General features: G+C 32.0%; 1 protein-coding gene and 1 long non-coding RNA gene across 4 annotated transcripts in view; one reads left to right on the forward strand and one right to left on the reverse strand.

Moving 5' to 3' along the window:
- LOC135800781 (uncharacterized) overlaps positions 1-9,310 on the reverse strand; it is a 19,413-nt gene extending 10,103 nt beyond the window's left edge. The window contains exon 1 of the mRNA XM_065314101.1: positions 8,743-9,310. Within this exon, the coding sequence (XP_065170173.1) occupies positions 8,743-8,850 (108 nt within the window). The 5' untranslated portion in view covers positions 8,851-9,310. The remainder of the gene's footprint in view (positions 1-8,742) is intronic.
- The window catches only part of LOC135800782 (uncharacterized), a 24,634-nt gene extending 6,024 nt beyond the window's left edge, over positions 1-18,610 (forward strand). Inside the window, exons 2-7 of one of the 3 annotated variants that reach the window (XR_010550220.1) lie at positions 2,289-2,393; positions 10,061-10,183; positions 13,491-13,598; positions 14,353-14,601; positions 16,719-16,826; positions 16,998-17,035. This is a non-coding gene — a long non-coding RNA (uncharacterized lncRNA). Of the gene's footprint in view, positions 1-2,288; positions 2,394-10,060; positions 10,184-13,490; positions 13,599-14,352; positions 14,602-16,718; positions 16,827-16,997; positions 17,036-18,383 lie in introns of those variants that run through there. The other 2 variants (XR_010550219.1, XR_010550221.1) reach the window with 2 other exon arrangements.
- Positions 18,611-18,933: the final 323 nt, after the last annotated feature.

Raw genomic sequence — 18,933 nt, forward strand, 5'->3', positions numbered from 1 at the left:
GAAACAATATAAAAGTACACCGAGAGAAGTTCCAGGTGCAGTTATGCTTATGTCATTAACAAAAAAATGCTATTTTAAATATCAGGACAACATTTTTCACAATTATCTACTAATTAACTTAACATTTACTTGTTTTTTTTATTAGTATTTATTAAAAATAAGTTCAACAAACTTCACACATTGAATTAGATAATTATTATTACGACTTCGTCCCGGTAGTGTTTAATAAAAATGTAATTAGTTAATTAATCAATAAGATTCGCAATTTTATTAAAAAAAATAATAATTATATCAAGAATTGCTAATAATGCACTTTAACGCGGCATCTCGGATTCAAGTATTTAACTATAACTATGATTGAATCTCAATGCCAACTTTTATCGTATAGAAAAGAGCTGTGTTTAGGGTTTTACCGGCAATTATTCGAATTTTTCTTGTCATAAAAACCATCCTTGGACTTTAACAAACATTTAAAAAAAGAATTGGCCAAATTGGTCTAGGCGTTGTTGAGTTATGCGCTTACCAACAGATTTTGCGATTCATTTTTATATTATAGATATAAATTGATTATTTTTAACATAATTTAAATAAAAACACAGAAAAATAAATAAAATTATTATTTTTGCATAAAAACAATTAAAAAACTATTAATTAATAAACAGGAAGTAACAATTAGTCCTAAACAAAGTGAACATTGAAGTTTATTCACTTCGATGCAAGTTAACACCGATTCTAATTATATTCACACATAATTCACACTCAGTTAAATTTACATGTTCTTCACATATTCTTTACATGCGAATACAATGCAGATATACTCATGAAAAGGTGATGATTGTCATTGACATTCTGCTCATAAATGATTCCAACACTATCCTGTGAAAAAATCTATCAAGGTCGACAGATACACTTACACAATAAAAATTGTGATAATGCAACCCACTTAACACTATTACACTATAAGTGAAACTATAGCAGTGTATAACGGGTTGCCCGATTGACACAGCCTAACCTTTTTCACTTTTATTCATTTTATTACTTTATTAAGACTAGTTTTATGATATAATACGAATGGCGTCTGCCTTCGTAATTGTTTAAATTGTTTAATCGCACGTCGCGCATTCGCGATCACGACCAATCAGTCTTTGATCTTTACTTTTTTTTTGTTAATCATATTGTTCGCCTATTATTCCTATTCGACTCTGAACGTAGCTCATCTTTTACATAATGTTACGTGACGCTTGTATATGACTTTTCGCGACAATTGTTTAACGCTTTTTTTGCTAACATTTCCAATTTATTCGATTGTAATTTCGTGTTCGATGATTGCACATCTATAATAATCATTCAGGAAAAAAATGCCGACGATTGATGTAACGATTGGTTCGAACGACTTTGACGCGCGCCGATTTCTACTCGTCTGCATTTCAATGCGAAACAATACGCGCGCACGCGAAATAATGAACAATAACGATGCGCACGTACAATTTATTCATTTGCATTCGTCGTTATTTATTATTATTCGCGCATCGACGCCGTCATTATACGTTAACTGCGATGTGTATTGTTTGCGATTTGTGTTGGACCTTTGGATTGCACGAGATATTGCACATTCCTTAATAGATATAATAATTGTAATCATACAGACTGGTTGAAGATAAAACTAAATGAAATGTTGCCCAACAACGCCCTCTGGGATATTTTATAGTAATTGTGTTTTAGTGTATGTATGATTGCCTATATAAGTGAATAATTGAAATCATACAGAGTATCTATAATATAAAAATGAATCGTAAAATCTGTTGGTAAGCGCATAACTCAACAACGCGTTGACCAATTTGGCCAATTCTTTTTTTAAATGTTCGTTAAAGTCCAAGGATGGTTTTTACGACGAGAAAAATTCGAATAATTGCCTCGAAAACCCTTAAGACAGCCCTTTTCTATAGGATAAAAGTAGGCATTGAGATTCAATCATAGTTATAGTTACATAGTTGAATCCTAGATGGCGCGCTGAAGTGTATTATTAGCAATTCTTTATATAATAAATTTCTTTAAAATAAAATTGCGAATATTATTGATAGAACTGACACATACCTACAATATCTAGAATAAGAGAGTAAAAATGAATTACATTTTTTATTAAACACTACCGGGACGAATTCGCGGACAATAGCTACTTAGAAATAAAACTAAAAGAAATATTGCCTTACAACGCCCTCTATGGTGTTTTATAATTTAGTACATGTATTGTTGCCTATATTATAACTATTTTTACGTTTTCTTTCAAGTCGAGTTCAGTAAAACAAAGTGTTCATTCATGATGTCGATTGAAAATCCAGAACAAGTACTTGATCCTGATTTATATCAACAATTACACCCGTCAGCACGCTAAGGTAAGTGTAAATGATTGCACAAGCAAATGCATTCAATACCAAACCGTCGTCAAATGTCTGTTCAATACCTCCTTAAACGGAATTTAAATTCGAAACACTAAATATCGCCCAAAGGTGTGCGATAATCATCTCGTCATCGTCATCACCAACGACTCTATCGCGGTGTAATGCATTTTGCAAGATGCAAATCGATGCACACGATGTAAAAAACACGCACCGGTTGAACTATCGAAACATTGAAGCATTGAATCATTAAACAGAGACGTTGAAAGTTGTCAATGCCTTTTAAGCTTCGATTCTATCCGAGTTCTACTTCGATTCGATCATGTATAGGTCAAACCTTCGAATGTGTGCAGTGCGCACCTTCATCATTGAGTCAAGTTAAACAATCGCGTGCCTACGGCGGCCATCTTGTCGAAATTGATCTATTTCATGACATTTCGAGTGATCTTATAACGCGCGACTCAATAACATGCTCTGACGCTTCTTGAATGCAGAGTAATGATCAGATTTACATAGATATTAAGAACAAGAGCATCAGTAAATTACGCATGCGCATATTTATGGTATGACATATAAGGAAATTAATTCATCTTCATTGAAGCATATTTACATTTTATTAGGTTAATGTGTTTACATTTGTAACACGATACAAATTACCTTTCAGTTTTTTATGTTTTTTATTTATTTATAAAGATTACGGTAATAAAAGTTTAATTAAAATGTGTAAATGTGATTGACCAAATGTTAAGCAACCCACTTTACATCGCTTGGCGTAAATCAGATAAAAATCAAGATGGCAATCATTAAAATACAATAAAAATGTATTTCTTCAAGTGTATAGGGTTGCCTAAGTTAGTTTTCATGATTAAATCCTTATCATGTGTGGAAAAATACGTTTTTAAACACATTTGCGCAATCCGAATAAGTTTATTACTCTTACCACACGTACGGGTTTTGCTTTCAAGCGCTAAAATGGCCGTTGGTACAAGATACGAGCGATTAGACATCTCTAACGCCTTTCGGTTGTTGCCGACGCTTAAAGAGCAATTACACGAATTGCGCGTACCTACTGATGATGAATCGTTGCGTTAATGCGCCGGCGAGCATCTTCGAAATCGCGATTTGGATGCGCCTGAAAACACGAGCGCACAAAACCAACACACGAATTAGGAACGACCGTTAGCTTTTATGTGAGGTTATGTGTGCGATTGTTCTCGCGCTGTAAATCAAACGAGAAGCGCACCAATGACGAAATATTGCTAATTGATGAATGAACACCGAAGATGCGCACGATTTTATAGCCCGAGCGTCGCCGGCTAAACGTTTTTAGTGAGTTTTAAGTGTTTTACAATGTTTTCGAGTGCTTTAAAGTGTGTTTCGATGTAATAGTTTTACGGACTCGTTCATGAATGGATTTTAAACGCATGCACCTTTCTCGTTTTCCGTGTGCATGCATTCCGAAGTGTTTCGCTCGCTGTAATAATTGTAATGAAGAAGGTTTTAGTTGAGTCGCTGAGGATAGTCGAGAGGCTGTGAGCGCAGGAGTCGTGTCTGCATGCGCAGCGAATAAATTTCATTCCCCGCACTTAATGTAGACAATAAAAATTAGTAAATGTGAATTTGTTTGCGGCGAAACGGTTAACGGTATTTGAAAACAGTCGAAGAAAAGTTAAGTTTAACCGTTGCACAGCGCAAGAAACACGTTATATCTTAAATCAAATGAAATGCAATAAATAATCACGATAATTACAATTTATGCCTTCATTTCCAGCACCGCATCACTCAAACGTGTAATAAATTATTGCATAGCGATTAAAAATCATGTTTTTTATGAATAAAACTTTGATTTTGATATAATTTTAATACAAGCAAAGAAAAAACTCTTTTTATTGATTTAAAACTTAAATTTTGTGTAATAAATTATTGTATAGTGATTAAAAATCAGGCTTTTGTAATAAAAACTTAAATTTTGAGATAATTTTTATATTTTAATATCAAATAAATATTTTTTATTGTTTTAGACTTTTAGATCTTGTGAAATATCTGAGGACGTGACTTATAATATTGTAAATCAATATCTAATTATTATTTATCGGATATTGGCATATTTGGCCAATTTTTAGAATGGTAAATACTTCTTTTGTGATCTTGAGTGAAACAATAAGTTTAACCATCTTGAAGATGGTTAATTCGACCGTGAACGTAACAAATTTCACCTGTAATTAGCCTACTGACTGACATTTACTCAGTCATTGAAGTAATCACCCGTTAAAACATTGTAATTTACCAAATTGAAATGTTACTAGTTTTATAAATAAATAGAACCACTTTAAAGACGTCATTTCATGACTAGATCATAAATAATTGCAAAAATAACCAAACAATTGATTAAATGTAATAAATTTTATATTTGTTGTTTTTATTTATGCAAATCAACTCGTCTCACTTGACTAAATATAAGTTAAGTCACTTGAGACGTTAAATAAGTGTCTTAGGCGTCGCAAGACAATCGACTTTAGACGCTTAACTAGGCGTAAGTTGACTTAAGTAAGTCATGTCACTCAATAGATACGAAACAAACACATTATGTACACTTCGAGAGGCATTGCTAAACGCACAAAGAAAGTTGTGTGCTAAACAAGCGCGGTAGCAAAAAATCGACTCGGATTATTATTATTATATTGCATTATGCGTACATTAAGTATCTAATGTATTGTAATGTAGTATAACATTAGCAATTTGATGCAATCTTTTATTAATCCATCATACGGAAAGCGCTTTACATCATTATATCATAATATTTAATTTGTATAATGTGTTATAGTGTATTTAATTGAATAAAGCGTTTATAGTACAAAATGGCGGTAGGTAGGTAGGCGTTTGTTCGATATGTTGAGCTACTGGTTTTATTATTGATCGCTATATGTGGTTCAATTTATCTGACACATCTGACATGTTACTATTAAGTTTACAAGACGTATATTAAAATTTACAACTTGAAATTTCACTTTTTAGAGGTTTAAATAATATTAAATTAAAATTTTTAGGTTAAAACTATATTGTCTAGTATAGATTAACTTCTTGTTTAATAATATGTCATGTTGGTTGCCTGCATTAAAAAATTTAATATGATTAAACAATAAATAAAGAAATAAATTATGAATAGAATATAAAAATGTAAGCGCCACTCGTTTTTATTGTTCATTTGTTTATTAAAAAAACATAAAAAGTTTCAACAATTCAAGTTGGTGCCATGAAGTTCCAAACACAATTATTTATGATTTAATAATTTATCTCATAAATAATAGAATAAATAAAGAAATATAATAAAATTGAGTTGTGTTATAATAGCAATTTGAGGTTAATGCGATAAATTAAACACATGTTTTGTCGCTTTGTTCCTTTCACAAAATATCAAAGATTTTTGTTGAAAACCAATTCAAAACGCAGCTGTTAATTATATTATGTCATAAAACGCACAATATAATAAAGAATAATTTCATAGATTCTCTAAAACAAAACAATAAAACATCATATTATTTCTGGCTTATATTTTGTAACATTACCTACAGTGTAATTAACTGACATTCTATTAATTCAAATCCAAAATATATTTTTCATTTCACTTTCAGTTTCTCACACAAATGATGTTTTATTATTATTGATACCAACAATTCCAGTGAACGACACAAGCTGCACGCACTTTACAACTGTTTCAATATTTATTTCAATTCCAGCAAACAATAAAAACATTTCGTGACGATGATTAAAACACACGAAAAACACAGTCGTACAAGTATTGCGTGTTTTTGAAGACGAAATTTGATGATGAGAACCAAATAACTGAAGATTCCCGTCGTGTTGTAGACTAATTAATGTTTATTTATCTAATCTCCTCATATTTCATGCTAGGAAATTATTTTATTGATAAATTATCAAAAATTATGTCATAACTATTGCTAGGAGAAAATTTAAGAGTGAAAATTGCAATTAATTTAAATCTGAATGAATTATAAAGTTATTGTGCTCTCAGCTTGCGTTAATCTGGGCTTAACCTCATTCCAGAGATTTAGCCTCTCAACATATATTTTTTGACGCTTCTGACATGTTTGATTTGTTGATTATTTAGCATTATATCAACAAGTAACATTTCTACACCTATAAGCTTATGTCTGATTGATTGTACTTTATTACAATTTGCTACAATTCTCCAGCTCATTTCTTCGGCCCATTGTATTCAAATAACACTTGGGACTGTAATCCGCTTAAACCTCTTAAACCTGAAATTATTTAAATATGAACCAGTGCTTTTGTATAGATAACGAGGTATCGCAATATTTATTTGTAACTTGTTGAGTTTTTGAGTTATTGACTCTGCAAATTCTCTACTTGTCAACTTAAGTAGTTGTAAAATAAGAAATTAATTAATTCGGACAGTTTTTAAAGGTTTTTTTTAAATTTATTTATTTTATCTGTGAAAAAGGTTTAAATTACTTTGAATATCAAAAACACATCAATGATTTGGCGCATCGGCACGGAATCGAATTTCGAAATGCCGAAAACGTGTCCACGAACGTATTTTCCTCTTAAACTAAAGACAAACTTAGTTAAAGTGAACGTTTGGGCATGAAACACGTTCACAGACGCTCTGTAAATGCATATTGAGTAATTAAACCGAAAAAATTTTACTATCCGTGAAATTATTAAGTCATAAATCATAATAGTAGGTAAATGACTACATTGCATGTTTAGAAGAATATTGGTAGTGAGTGTGACTTGCAAATTTATCGCATGCATTTTGATTATGTCGAAAGTTTCATAGGTTCAAAGATGTCATAGACAGAATTAAAATTTAATAAAATGTTGAGCGATGGCATATGTTGTTTAGTCATATACCTAATGATTTACAGGTTTTGTGTTGGGTTCGATGATCTTTTGAATTTGAATTGCTTTTGAAAATTTTATTGCCATTTTCGACAAAATTATAGGTTAACTTATTGCATATTAGGTTATTGTGGGTCATTAAACTAGGTACCAATATGACATACATTATTTAATAAAAATGAAATTATTCATATTGAAAAATGGATTTTTTTGCATGACGAATGTCTCCAAATGTCGCCATTCAAGATGAGAAATTATTAACTTGATGATAAGTCATACCAGTCCGAACGTGACGATCTCCAACATCAGAAACGCATAAAATCAATAATAAATTATAGTCACCCAGTCTCATAATCATAGATGTTGTCATATTGACTCTTGCAAAATGCATGTTCGCATGCAAATTTGTGCTAAATTCATTTGTGAATAACGCGATGAATTCATATCTCGAAAAGAAAACCAAAGGAAATGTGTTTAACCTGTTTTTATAATGTGAACTATTGTTTAATTTATATTAATGAGAGAAATGATATTTACGCATTATATAATCATGCTTTCCTGAAATTTATTTCGCTTTTCAAATTCAATTCGTTAGAGATAATGCCACATTCATGTTTGCAAAGTGTAGTAAAGATTCACTCAATCACATTCCAAATTCAATGCGAATTGTACTCGTATTTGCATTGCGAAGAATTCTGGAATTCAGATCGTATGCAAATCGTTACAAATTCCGAACATGACATTTCATGTTCGAAAGGATGCTAATAGAGAATACCTAATGAAAAATTGTAAAATTTATTCCTTTTTTTTCTTTTGTATCATCCGAATAATTTATTTTTTCAATTTTATAATTATCTAGGGTTTTATTATTCGAGTGTGACATTCAGGTGTAACTGCACGTCTTGGAAGACCACAACATAAATTCAAGGTTTACTACGCATTCCAACGTTAAATTGATTTATTTTGAGAAAAAATATATTTAAATGTATTTTTATGAAATAACTAAATAATTAAATTCTAAACTTTTTTAAAAAGTATAATTAAATTAAAATTAATAGCATTTATTTAATTAACTAATTACTTTGCCTTCGATGGTAAAATCTTAGAGTTAAAGCAAATCACATGTCAAAAAATAGAAAACTCAAACAAAACGTAAGTTGAAGAAAGTAAAAGTTTGGTTTGCCTAGGTTTTTATCACATTTGTCACATCTATACATTAGTTAAACTGAAAAACTTGCAGATTTCGATATTTCATCAGTGACCTTTTCGTAATTAATTCAAATTTAGGCTTTAATATACTTTTACTAATAAATAATTGATAGATTTGCAATTTAAAGTAGTCAAAACATCAAAAAAAGCTTAAAAACGTAAAAAGTTTACGTTCTTATTAAGACATCAAGTCTAATGACTAATGACTTTGTTTAAATGTTAAATATATTTAATTTACTTTTAAAAAACTTACCGGTGACTGTGCATTGCAGACTTGAAGTGCACAAAACGCAAGAACTACACCGATGCAAATCAGAAATTGATGTTTAAACACTGACAGTCTTAGAGTTTTACTTTCCATGATTTATATTTTAATTATCTTTTTAATTTTTGTAGCCTCTGCTAGTCCAACTTAAGAATTAGGTCTTTCAACAAGATTTTTTTTTATTTTGTTGATGAAATTCACAAGTTTTTAATCGCTTTTTTCGTAATTTCCCAAAAACATTGAGACTTTTGCCTGGCTCAAGTCCCGCATTTGCGCAATTTGCAAACTTTGTGCAACACACTTGGAAGTAGTTGTAGTTTGTAGAGATGTTGGAGTATTATCGCCGGTGTTATAGCTTATTTCCGTTGCGAAGAACTAAGAAGTTTCGTAAACTTGAAACGGGCGCTCGTCCACGAAGCGCGCTCGCGGCCAGAAGACGACTCCGCACCCACGCTGCTCTTCTCTTCGCTTCTTGCACGACGTAGCGAGGAGAGCTCTCTCAGCGACAGCAACAATGCATCGGAAGGCGGCGAATGACTGAACGCCCGACGCCGACCGTGCTGTTATTTCAAGCGTTCAAACGGTTTCAAAGCATTCGATTCGCGATCGCACTCTTGATCACCCTACCTACCTGCTGACTACCGACTGCAGCTGCTAGGAAAACACAAAGTGATACACGTAAAACAAACGGATTCACTAATAGTCAATTAATGAAATAGTTTTATCTCCTTTTGGGCTACCTACGATATAAATTTATATTTAATTGTTTGATATCGACTTTATTGTTACCGCAAAAGTTGGTAGAAGGTAATATGTAATATCTTCAGATCATAAACGGCTATGCGCCAATCAGTAGTGCGTGCGACTTGTGACAGACATTACTATAATCGGAGAGTAATATTTATTTATGAATCGACGCCACAACCGCGACCGTTTGCTCACTCAGCCAACACGAAGCGAGCCAAATTCGTCTGCAAAACCTGTCTTGGGCTCTTAAACCAAACAAGACAATGAACACATGTTTTCATTAATAAATTGCATAAATTCATACAATACAATGCAATCCAATGATAAAAAAATCTTCATTTTTAAATTTAACCTAAAATTAATCATATTTTTCATCCAACGCCATCTATTAATGAGAAATTTAATTTTTTTTCTTTACAATAACCTAGCATTAAGTTTGGTTACATTTTGGTTAATTATTAATTAATATTTAATACACTGTATGGTGGAATAGTAAACAAACACGTAACATTCGTATTTATAATTATAATTAGATACGTAATCGGATATTTGTCTCTAGTTTCAGGATGTAGACAATGTGGATGTTGATGAGTGTCGAGAGCGACCACACAGCATCATAAAAACAAATCAAAATGAGTCGAAGTGATTCACCTGTGTGCACACAGTTCATTATTCAAGCAAGGTAAGTTTCAAAACTACCCACATTACAAACATTTTGCGGTTTTGACATCAGTAGGATCTGTTTTTGTGTTTTTCCAGAATATACGCAAAAATTTCCCAATAAAATTCTCGAATTTGCTGCTTTTAAGAATAGTTAGTGATTAATTTAGCAATTATTCAATGATTAAACGTTTAATTTGTGTAATCGTCCTTCCAGAGACAAACGAATAATTAAGAAATTGTTTTTCGAATGGATGTTTTCGATGTATCACAATGCATAATTCGACATTCGAGGATGTCTCTTGTTTGAAGTCATCGACGGATCGCTATGCGGTTCACATGATTGTACTTGGCGTCGCGTTGATGATATAATTGGCGATAATTGCATAAGGTGTTCATTATTCGTTGCGCTGCGACTTCCTATAAATTCGTCTCGCGTTCGAGCAGAGACACCGGTTCGACGTGAATCGAACATGAGATTAACAAGGATATTCATGTATACATGTTTAATTCATTATTAATCTCTTGAAAAACTATGAGAAATTGACAAGAATTACAATTATTAACCCTTAACAGGCTACACGGGAGTTTTAGTCACGAGATTAATAATGGGCGAGCCTGGTGAGCGCCGTAGGCCACTGCGCAGGCGCAAGCTCCACCCCGTGTCTAAAACCTGTGACTAAAGAACTTTAGCCACCGTCTTGCCAGCCCAAATTAAAAATACCACTTTTTGTGTCTCAAATCTTGGAAAAACAAGGGTGGAATCGGAAAATATTATTTATATAATATCTAATTGTTTATATTTTATGGGTATTCTAGGGTTAATAATGAAGAAGTTGTTGATGACGATGGCGTTTGGCTGTGCACAGCGTGGCAGCATAATTGACTTGTAATGATCCGTTCGTCCCGTCCCGAACGGCGCGATACGATCATTGTGCAATCAATCAAATTGTAAACAACTAAACAACAGCAAACTGCTCAAGTGGTAAAGTGCGCAACGTTTTATGTCGACTGGAGATTATACACTTGATGCGGAGATGGATTTATTGTTTTGCTAACGTTGTTTGTTTGCAGTTTACCGCGACGCTTTTCGTGTTTAGATTGCTTCAATAATAGCTTCAATGATTCGTCAAATTGCTCATCAATTTAATCTTGCCTCAACATTTTAAATCAATCAAAACTAGTAAACTATGACTTAAATTCAAATTATTATCATTTGATACTTGTACCGCAAGTCAAACGTTGACATCGATAATAAAATCAAATAAAATAAAGTCTTCTATGAATAATATATCAATATAAATGTAAATAATGTCAATTTATCACATTATAATACGCTGGTGTTCGGATTGACGGTTGAAATAGTTACCGCAACGATGCATGTAATACGGTTGTAAACGTTGTTAGCAACGCGACGCGAGCAGAGCGAAGCGAGAGAAGATTAACATGAGAAAAGCGACGGTAGGTGTTGCGGCATAATGTGTAATGAATGTAAAGATTCCACATTGTAGCATGATGTGAGTGTAAACAATGTGTAACACTAACACCACATGTAAAATTTCATTTGGTTTTATTCCATCATTCCAGCAAGTAAAGTAAAAGAAGTAGTTGAGAAAAAGTTGATATTACCAAATAACACACATACCTAGTACTTCTTAAGAAAACACCTGTGATGGTTTTAATTCAAGTTTAATTAATTGCGTGGTTAATAATTATAATTTTTATATATGTTTGAGTTGCTGTATAAGTACTGAACGTCATTTGTTTCTAAATGAAATTAAAATTTGAAATTTAATTTATAATTTATTACCGAAGAAAACAATATATTCTAGTAATTAAAATCAAGGAAGTAAACTTTTCATCAAAGTACAAAACCGCAGTCGTAAATTCTTTATTTATTTATACATGGACAATACTAGTTCATAAACATATTTATCGTGATCCCCAAGAGCAAAAGAAAAGAAAAGTAAAAAGTACAACAGAACAATTTAAGACAGCATAATAAATAATTGCAATATTACGAGAACGTCAATATTTTAATATTAATTTATTTTTTCTTGTAATGATTTTTGTTTGCTTTTGAATCAATTATTTCATCCCAGCCGTTTTGTATAGTGATTTAATTTAGCTTGTCATGTTTCGAAATGTGAAACAGTAATCTATTAAAAGTCCATGTTGCTCAAGCACATTAAAAGCATCAACAAATTTTGTAACACCCAAATTCCATCCATTGTTCACGCTCAATGGTAAAGATTTCTCGCCAATTGCCATTAATCACTCTAGAGTAGTTAATATTTAAAACGTTGAAAATCGGTTATACCTGTGGTGCGTGAATGTTTAAACCTACATTTCACACCAACGGATTTGTTACACACATTCTATAATAACATAGGACATCCTATGTTCGATTCCAATACTCCAACATTGGCAATTTATTCTTTTTAACTAGATGATGATTATTTATTTAGTATTCTTTGATATTAATTTACAATGCTTAGTTTTGGTTTCTTTGAGGAATAATAATAACATAGGACGTCTTATGTTCGATTCCAAAAGTCCCACATTGGCTTTAATTTTATTCATAAATAATAATTATTTACTTATTATTTCTTGATATTTATTTACATTGTTTAGTTTTTATCTTTTTGAGTTATAATAAATAACATTTGACATCCTATGCTCGATTCCATTTCTCCAACATTGGCAATTTATTTTTTTAACTAAATGATAATTATTTACTTATTGTTTCTTGTTATTCATTTACAACGTTTAGTTTTGGTCTCTTTGGGTCATTATACCAATGATTGTGTGCATATTGCATAATATATGTGGAACGTAAATTCCTTCCTTCGACTTTTGTAGCCAAACAGCATTGAAGTTACCATTTGCAGCACTTTGGCGATAGCAAAATGTGCGTCTAGTCACATCGCGAGTCGCGCCGTGCGTTACATAAAAACGTGTGTCCTTTGTGCTCCTCTCGCTTTACCTTTTCTACAATTCCACAAATCTATACGAACCGAATTTCCATCGTTAACAGCTGACTTGTGACTGCATAGTTTACTTTTCCACACATTTCTACACGTAATCTCGAAATCAAAAATGGGCATTTTTTTGCTCTCGTTTCGATGATAGATATACTCGTAGAAACGAAGATGCGTTCAAACAACTTTTCTCGATTTCCAATTAACTACGTTTAAGAATTTAACATGCCTAGGTTCCTCGTCAGTTAATTAAACTTGTTTCAACTCGAAGACATAACCTTAAGATACAAAAATGTTTGTAACCAATCATACAATACTTATAAACGTTTTTTTTTTGTGTATTATTAGGTCGCGAGAGTAAATTCGCAATTCAAATTGAATAAATGCGAAATAAGGGTCAGCAGGGTCAACGAAGTCGACAGCGCAGATCACACTCGTTGCACAATCCGCATATATGTAAGTACGAGTACATTCCGCATTTCTTCATTTTGTGTATTTAGTAGGTACACATTCAATACAAATACGAAGTGTTACAGTAATTTATTATTATACAACTCTCATTGCAAATACTCTTTTGTTTTTATCCTTAGCAAATTACGAAATTCTTCAAAATACTAATTTTATATACCCATGCATAAAATGACTTGTTAATGTTGGTTAATGTTATTAATGTCCATGTTTTGTTTCGGGTTAAACAACGCGTTTTTTTTTTCGAAACGTGCAAATTTCAAGCCTTTGTAGAGGTTATGTAAACCACCGCGCGTCAAGTAAGATCGCTTTAATTTGATTGATCTCATGCGCCGGAGTGGGTGGCTTCGTGTCGACTGTCGACCGTGCTGTTAATTTCGAAGAAAAGAAGACGCGGATCGAGGAATCTTTTCTTGCAGCGCCGCGTGTGTGCATAACGCGTGAACTCTGAACTCGTCAAACCGAATCAAAGGATCAGCGAATTTCTGTGCGCCCGCAAGCACTTTTACTTCTTTCTTTACGTCTCGTTTGGGTTTTTGTCTGATCGTGTCTGTTAACTAAAACACTCTATACCCCGCGTCACAAATAACAAAAGAATTAAAACATGGTTAGGTTGTAGTTATCATGTCAATTAGGTTGCCTATAACATAAAATTTTAAAACAAAAGTTGTATTTATTTATTTTATTTCTTTAAATATTATTTTAACATCCCGTTTTTAATGTGCCAATTTTAATCTGTCAGTAGTTTCTGTTGTATTCGCCGTGGCGCTATCGAGATGTCGACGTAATGAAACGTAACACGTTTTTAATTCATAGTGTTACGAAATGCGCGAACAAAACGTATCGAAAAATCAGCGTCGTCGAAGATAGAAGAAGGAAGAAACGAGGATGAACCATTTGATGAGTGTTTTTAGTTGGACTACTCGATGAGCATGGTAATTTCGTGTTTGATCAAATGTTATACACGCAAGGAAATTAAGCTATTACTGTGGTGAGTACCTACATTTAATTCTGCATGTGATGAATAAATTGTTGAAATTGTATGCAAATTAAATGAATATATTTACACAGAGAATGTAATCGAGACTTTTTTTTTAACATTTCATGGATTTTTACTTAAATTTTGTTTGATTCATTGTTATTACGTGAAGATTAGATATATTTTAATTCAAGAGGTTATACATTCTCTTCTTTTTTAAGAAAATTACACAAATTTGGTTTAAAATTAGGTTAATAATTAGGGGGAAGTCCCCTAGTGGCGGACACCTAAGGTTATTTATAAATAAATCAAAAAATATTTGAAGAAATGTTAATTAAATTATGACATATAGTAGATAACAAAGTTAGAAATCAAATTAAAATAACAAAAATGCAACCTCTGTTATAAAATAATTAATACTATCGATCAAACTTTGGTAATAAAAAGTATAGTTTTAAAAAGTGGCACCTAGTACCGGACACATATTTGTGCCATACCCCTCTCACCGGACATTTCAAATATGTCATATGGTTAGGTAGGCTACCTTGTGTGGTATTATTTATGGGGCGGTGGGGGGTGGGGTGATAGAATTTAACGATTTAATCAACGGATTTAACACACTGACTAGAAGCAGCCCGTGAATGCATACATCCACTAGCTAATGTGTTCATTTCAGTTACAATGAATACTTTAACTACGAATTTTAGCGAATGTATGCATTGACTAGTAAATGTATACATTTACTAATTGTATGCATTGACTGCAACATAGCCATCTCCTCACTCTCTCTCTCTCACAAGAAATATCAATATGTTTACTGTCCGGCGCTAAGGGACAACTTAGTGTCCGGTGCTAAGGGACAGACATTTTCGTTCATTTGGTGGTACCTACTAAAATTGTTTAAAAAATCTAATAATATTCTACCATTTTACGGATAACAATCAAGTACTACTTGTATCTTTGAATGCCACTCAAATGTAAATGCATAAATATACTAGAATTACTTACATTGATATTTAGGTGACGTCGTGATTTTGCGCCTGAAACAGCAAACGGCTGCTCCCGCCGTGGCCGTGTGCGTTACTGGCGAGCCACGACGAGTGATCCTGTACCTGTGTGCCCCCCGCGCCCCTTTCACTTGTTTTTTGAAATGAAAAGATTTAAACTAGCTTAAATAGTACGAGTGTCCGGTGCTAGGTGCCGTCCGGCGTTACGGGACTTCCCCCTATATATAATCTGTGATTACTTAGGTGTTTTGTAAAGAGTAATTTTCTGAATATTTATGTTCAATTTTATGCATAAATGTTGTAAATACTTTATATTTATTGTTATATGCATATCGAAATAGTTAATGTTATTAATGTCCATGTTTTGTTTGGGTTAAACAACGTTTTTTTTTCGAAACGTGCAAATTTCAAGTCTTTTTTAACATTTCATGGATTTTTAGTTAAATTTTGTTTGATTCATTGTTATTACGTGAAGATTAGATATATTTTAATTCAAGAGGTTGTACATTCTCCTTTTTTTCTAGAAAATTACTCAAATTTGAGTTTAAAATTAGGTTAAAAATTATATATTATCTGTGATTACTTAGGTGTTTTGTAAAGAGTAATTTTCTGAATATTTATGTTCATTTTTTTGCATAAATGTTGTAAATACTTTATAGTTATTGTTATATGCATATCGAAATAGTTAATTTGAAATGTTTTTCCTTTGAGTGACGGTGGTCAGTCCATAAATCACGCTCATTATAATAATTTCGACCGTGTCGAAAGTTCAAAGCGGTTCGCTTCGAATATTCGCGTCAAAATTTGCTAAATGCCATTCTACTAAATTGCTTATAGTTATAATTTTAACGCCACACACGACTTGATTGATTTGTGAATCTTACTGGTGACATTCGATTGAAATAATCTGCCTAAATACCAATTCAACCTAAAAACTTTAAATGGCCAGTACGAAAGAATTCGTTGTGTAATACGCCGACATCTTTGTTCTTGATTCGAAACATATTTAGCAAAGCTTATTAACGGACTAATAAAATTCGGAATTTATTCAATGAAATTAATAATTTCTTTAAATTAACAAGCAATAAATTATTAATTGATGAAATGTGTTGTGATGTACAGAAGTTACCACTGATTAGGATTTGATGGACGCCACACGAAGAAATCATTACAACATCTTTGATTTTAATTAGTCGTGGCTGTCAGACACTTATTTGTAGAAGTAACATGGTAAGTTGAATTGTCGACTATAATTAAACGCGAATATCAAATGTTTTCTTTATTTGTCTGCAAATGTAAAAATATTATTTGTTTTCCATTTGTTTTGAGTAATAAATAACCTAACTTATGTTGTTTATGATCATCCTAACCATGGTTAACTTCAACTTTCTTGCTGTTTAGCACATAATGTGTTATGGTATTTCATGTTCTGTTGGCGCGGCGGCGCTGGGAAGAAGAAGAGTCGCGATGAAATCCTTGACATTTTTTAGTCGCTCTCGATCTCGACGCTCGTGCTCGTGCCGCGTTCTTCTTCTGTTTTGCGCACTCGGATCACATACTGAATATCATATCATCGAGAACATAAAGTACATAACATCTCAGTTGGTATCTACAGGGTGTTGAAATGGTTTTAAATGAATAAACGGTTTTCATCTTCAACAACTGTCAATAGAATATAATACATAACCTCAATTGACCACATTTATTAAGGTTATTGTAATTAATAAATATTAAAACTAACAAAACAGTTGTTGTGGTCTTTATCAATATTTTGACTCATTCAATGACTTATTTCCGATAGTCATCTATTGATCCATTCTTGTATTTTGTATGTATGTATTGAATTGTTGTGAATTTACTGTTGAAGTGTACTTTCGGTTTCGTCGAAGGAGAACGCACACAATCGTGACATTGTAATTTAATAAGTATTAATAACATAACATATGTTATGTTAATTTATGTTATTATTTTGTGCATTTATTATTTAGGTATTTGAGCAAAAAATGAGCTCAAACAATACAAATCAATGAACTTGAAGGATGCTCAAGATGCTCTCGACGTGTTTTCATTGAAATGTCGAAACGTTCTAACGTTCTAATCAAAATAATAACATGCATTTGACGGTTTCATACTCACATGAGATTTTGAGAATGTAATTTGATATTTAATTCTATAATTTTATAGAAATTATTTAAATTAAACTCATTTTTAAGGCATTTGTTGCAGTATTTTACAACATCCTGTGTAAAATATAAAATATTTAATAAATTTAATATTTTAAAATATGATTTGGACATTTGGTTGTGTCCACCAAAAAGAAAAGTGAACCAAAATCAAAAACCTAAAAAGTATTCACAAGGTCGTCGATTTCGATCGTCTCGGTGATTTTATTTTACTTTTTATTTTATTATATTTTGCTCCATAATATTTTTAATATTCGTCATGCTTAAATCTTTAATAAGTTAAACGTCCATTCATTAAACTTTGCATGTAGGCAATAATTACACTCACTGGGTAATTTAAATATAATTTTTGCGTGGTGTTTCAATCAAGATGCCATTTTATTTGCATATAAATCAGAGTTTAAGATCAAGATTAATTGTTTTGCATTCAATCGCACTTTGCCTCTTGATTTGTGATTTCTTCATCGTCTTATTGATTCAAATCGTGTTTTGATCTTTGAATGTTTTATCTTCATTAGCCATGTTGCGAATAATTGAAAATATTTATATAAATAATATTATTTCGCATATTATAATACAATAATTAAATAATATTTTGTTTCAGGGATTCATCTCCAAGCACCGAACGTGATTACCAATATAATTACATTTTTAAAACAATCACAGATAAATAAAATCATTCGTTGACCTAATTTATTTTGTATTGTGTGTCACATGGCATTGTCTTCTTGTGCATTTTCATTTAGATGTACCTATAAATATTTCATCGTTATGTTAACAAACTGCGCCGGTGTTGTTTCATCTCTTGAACAATAAACGCATAAACAATAACCGATTAAAACTAAATCGGTTTCTTCTTTTGTTCCCATCGACCACAATTTATCCTGTACTTCTGCAAAAAATAAACCAACGCACAAATTAAAGTTCAGACAGAGACTAAAACTCGATGGTAATGAAAATCGTGGAATTTTCTTCTTTGTTTTGACATAGCAACTTGTTAATTGCTTTCATAGTGCGCAATTCTGTAGTTCTATTACTGCCATTGGTTATATTTTGCAATTTGCTTTGTTGTACCGTGTAATTTTGACCATAAGTGCGCTAACTTATGACATACAAGCAATCCAATCAGATGAAACATTAACCTCGTGGAAAAT

This window comes from Atheta coriaria, unplaced genomic scaffold (genome assembly GCF_025399875.1).
Source record: "Atheta coriaria isolate IRGN ID8LTWV9N9 unplaced genomic scaffold, Caltech_Dcor_3.1 hic_scaffold_10_pilon, whole genome shotgun sequence".
NCBI classification, from domain to species: domain Eukaryota; kingdom Metazoa; phylum Arthropoda; class Insecta; order Coleoptera; family Staphylinidae; genus Dalotia; species Dalotia coriaria.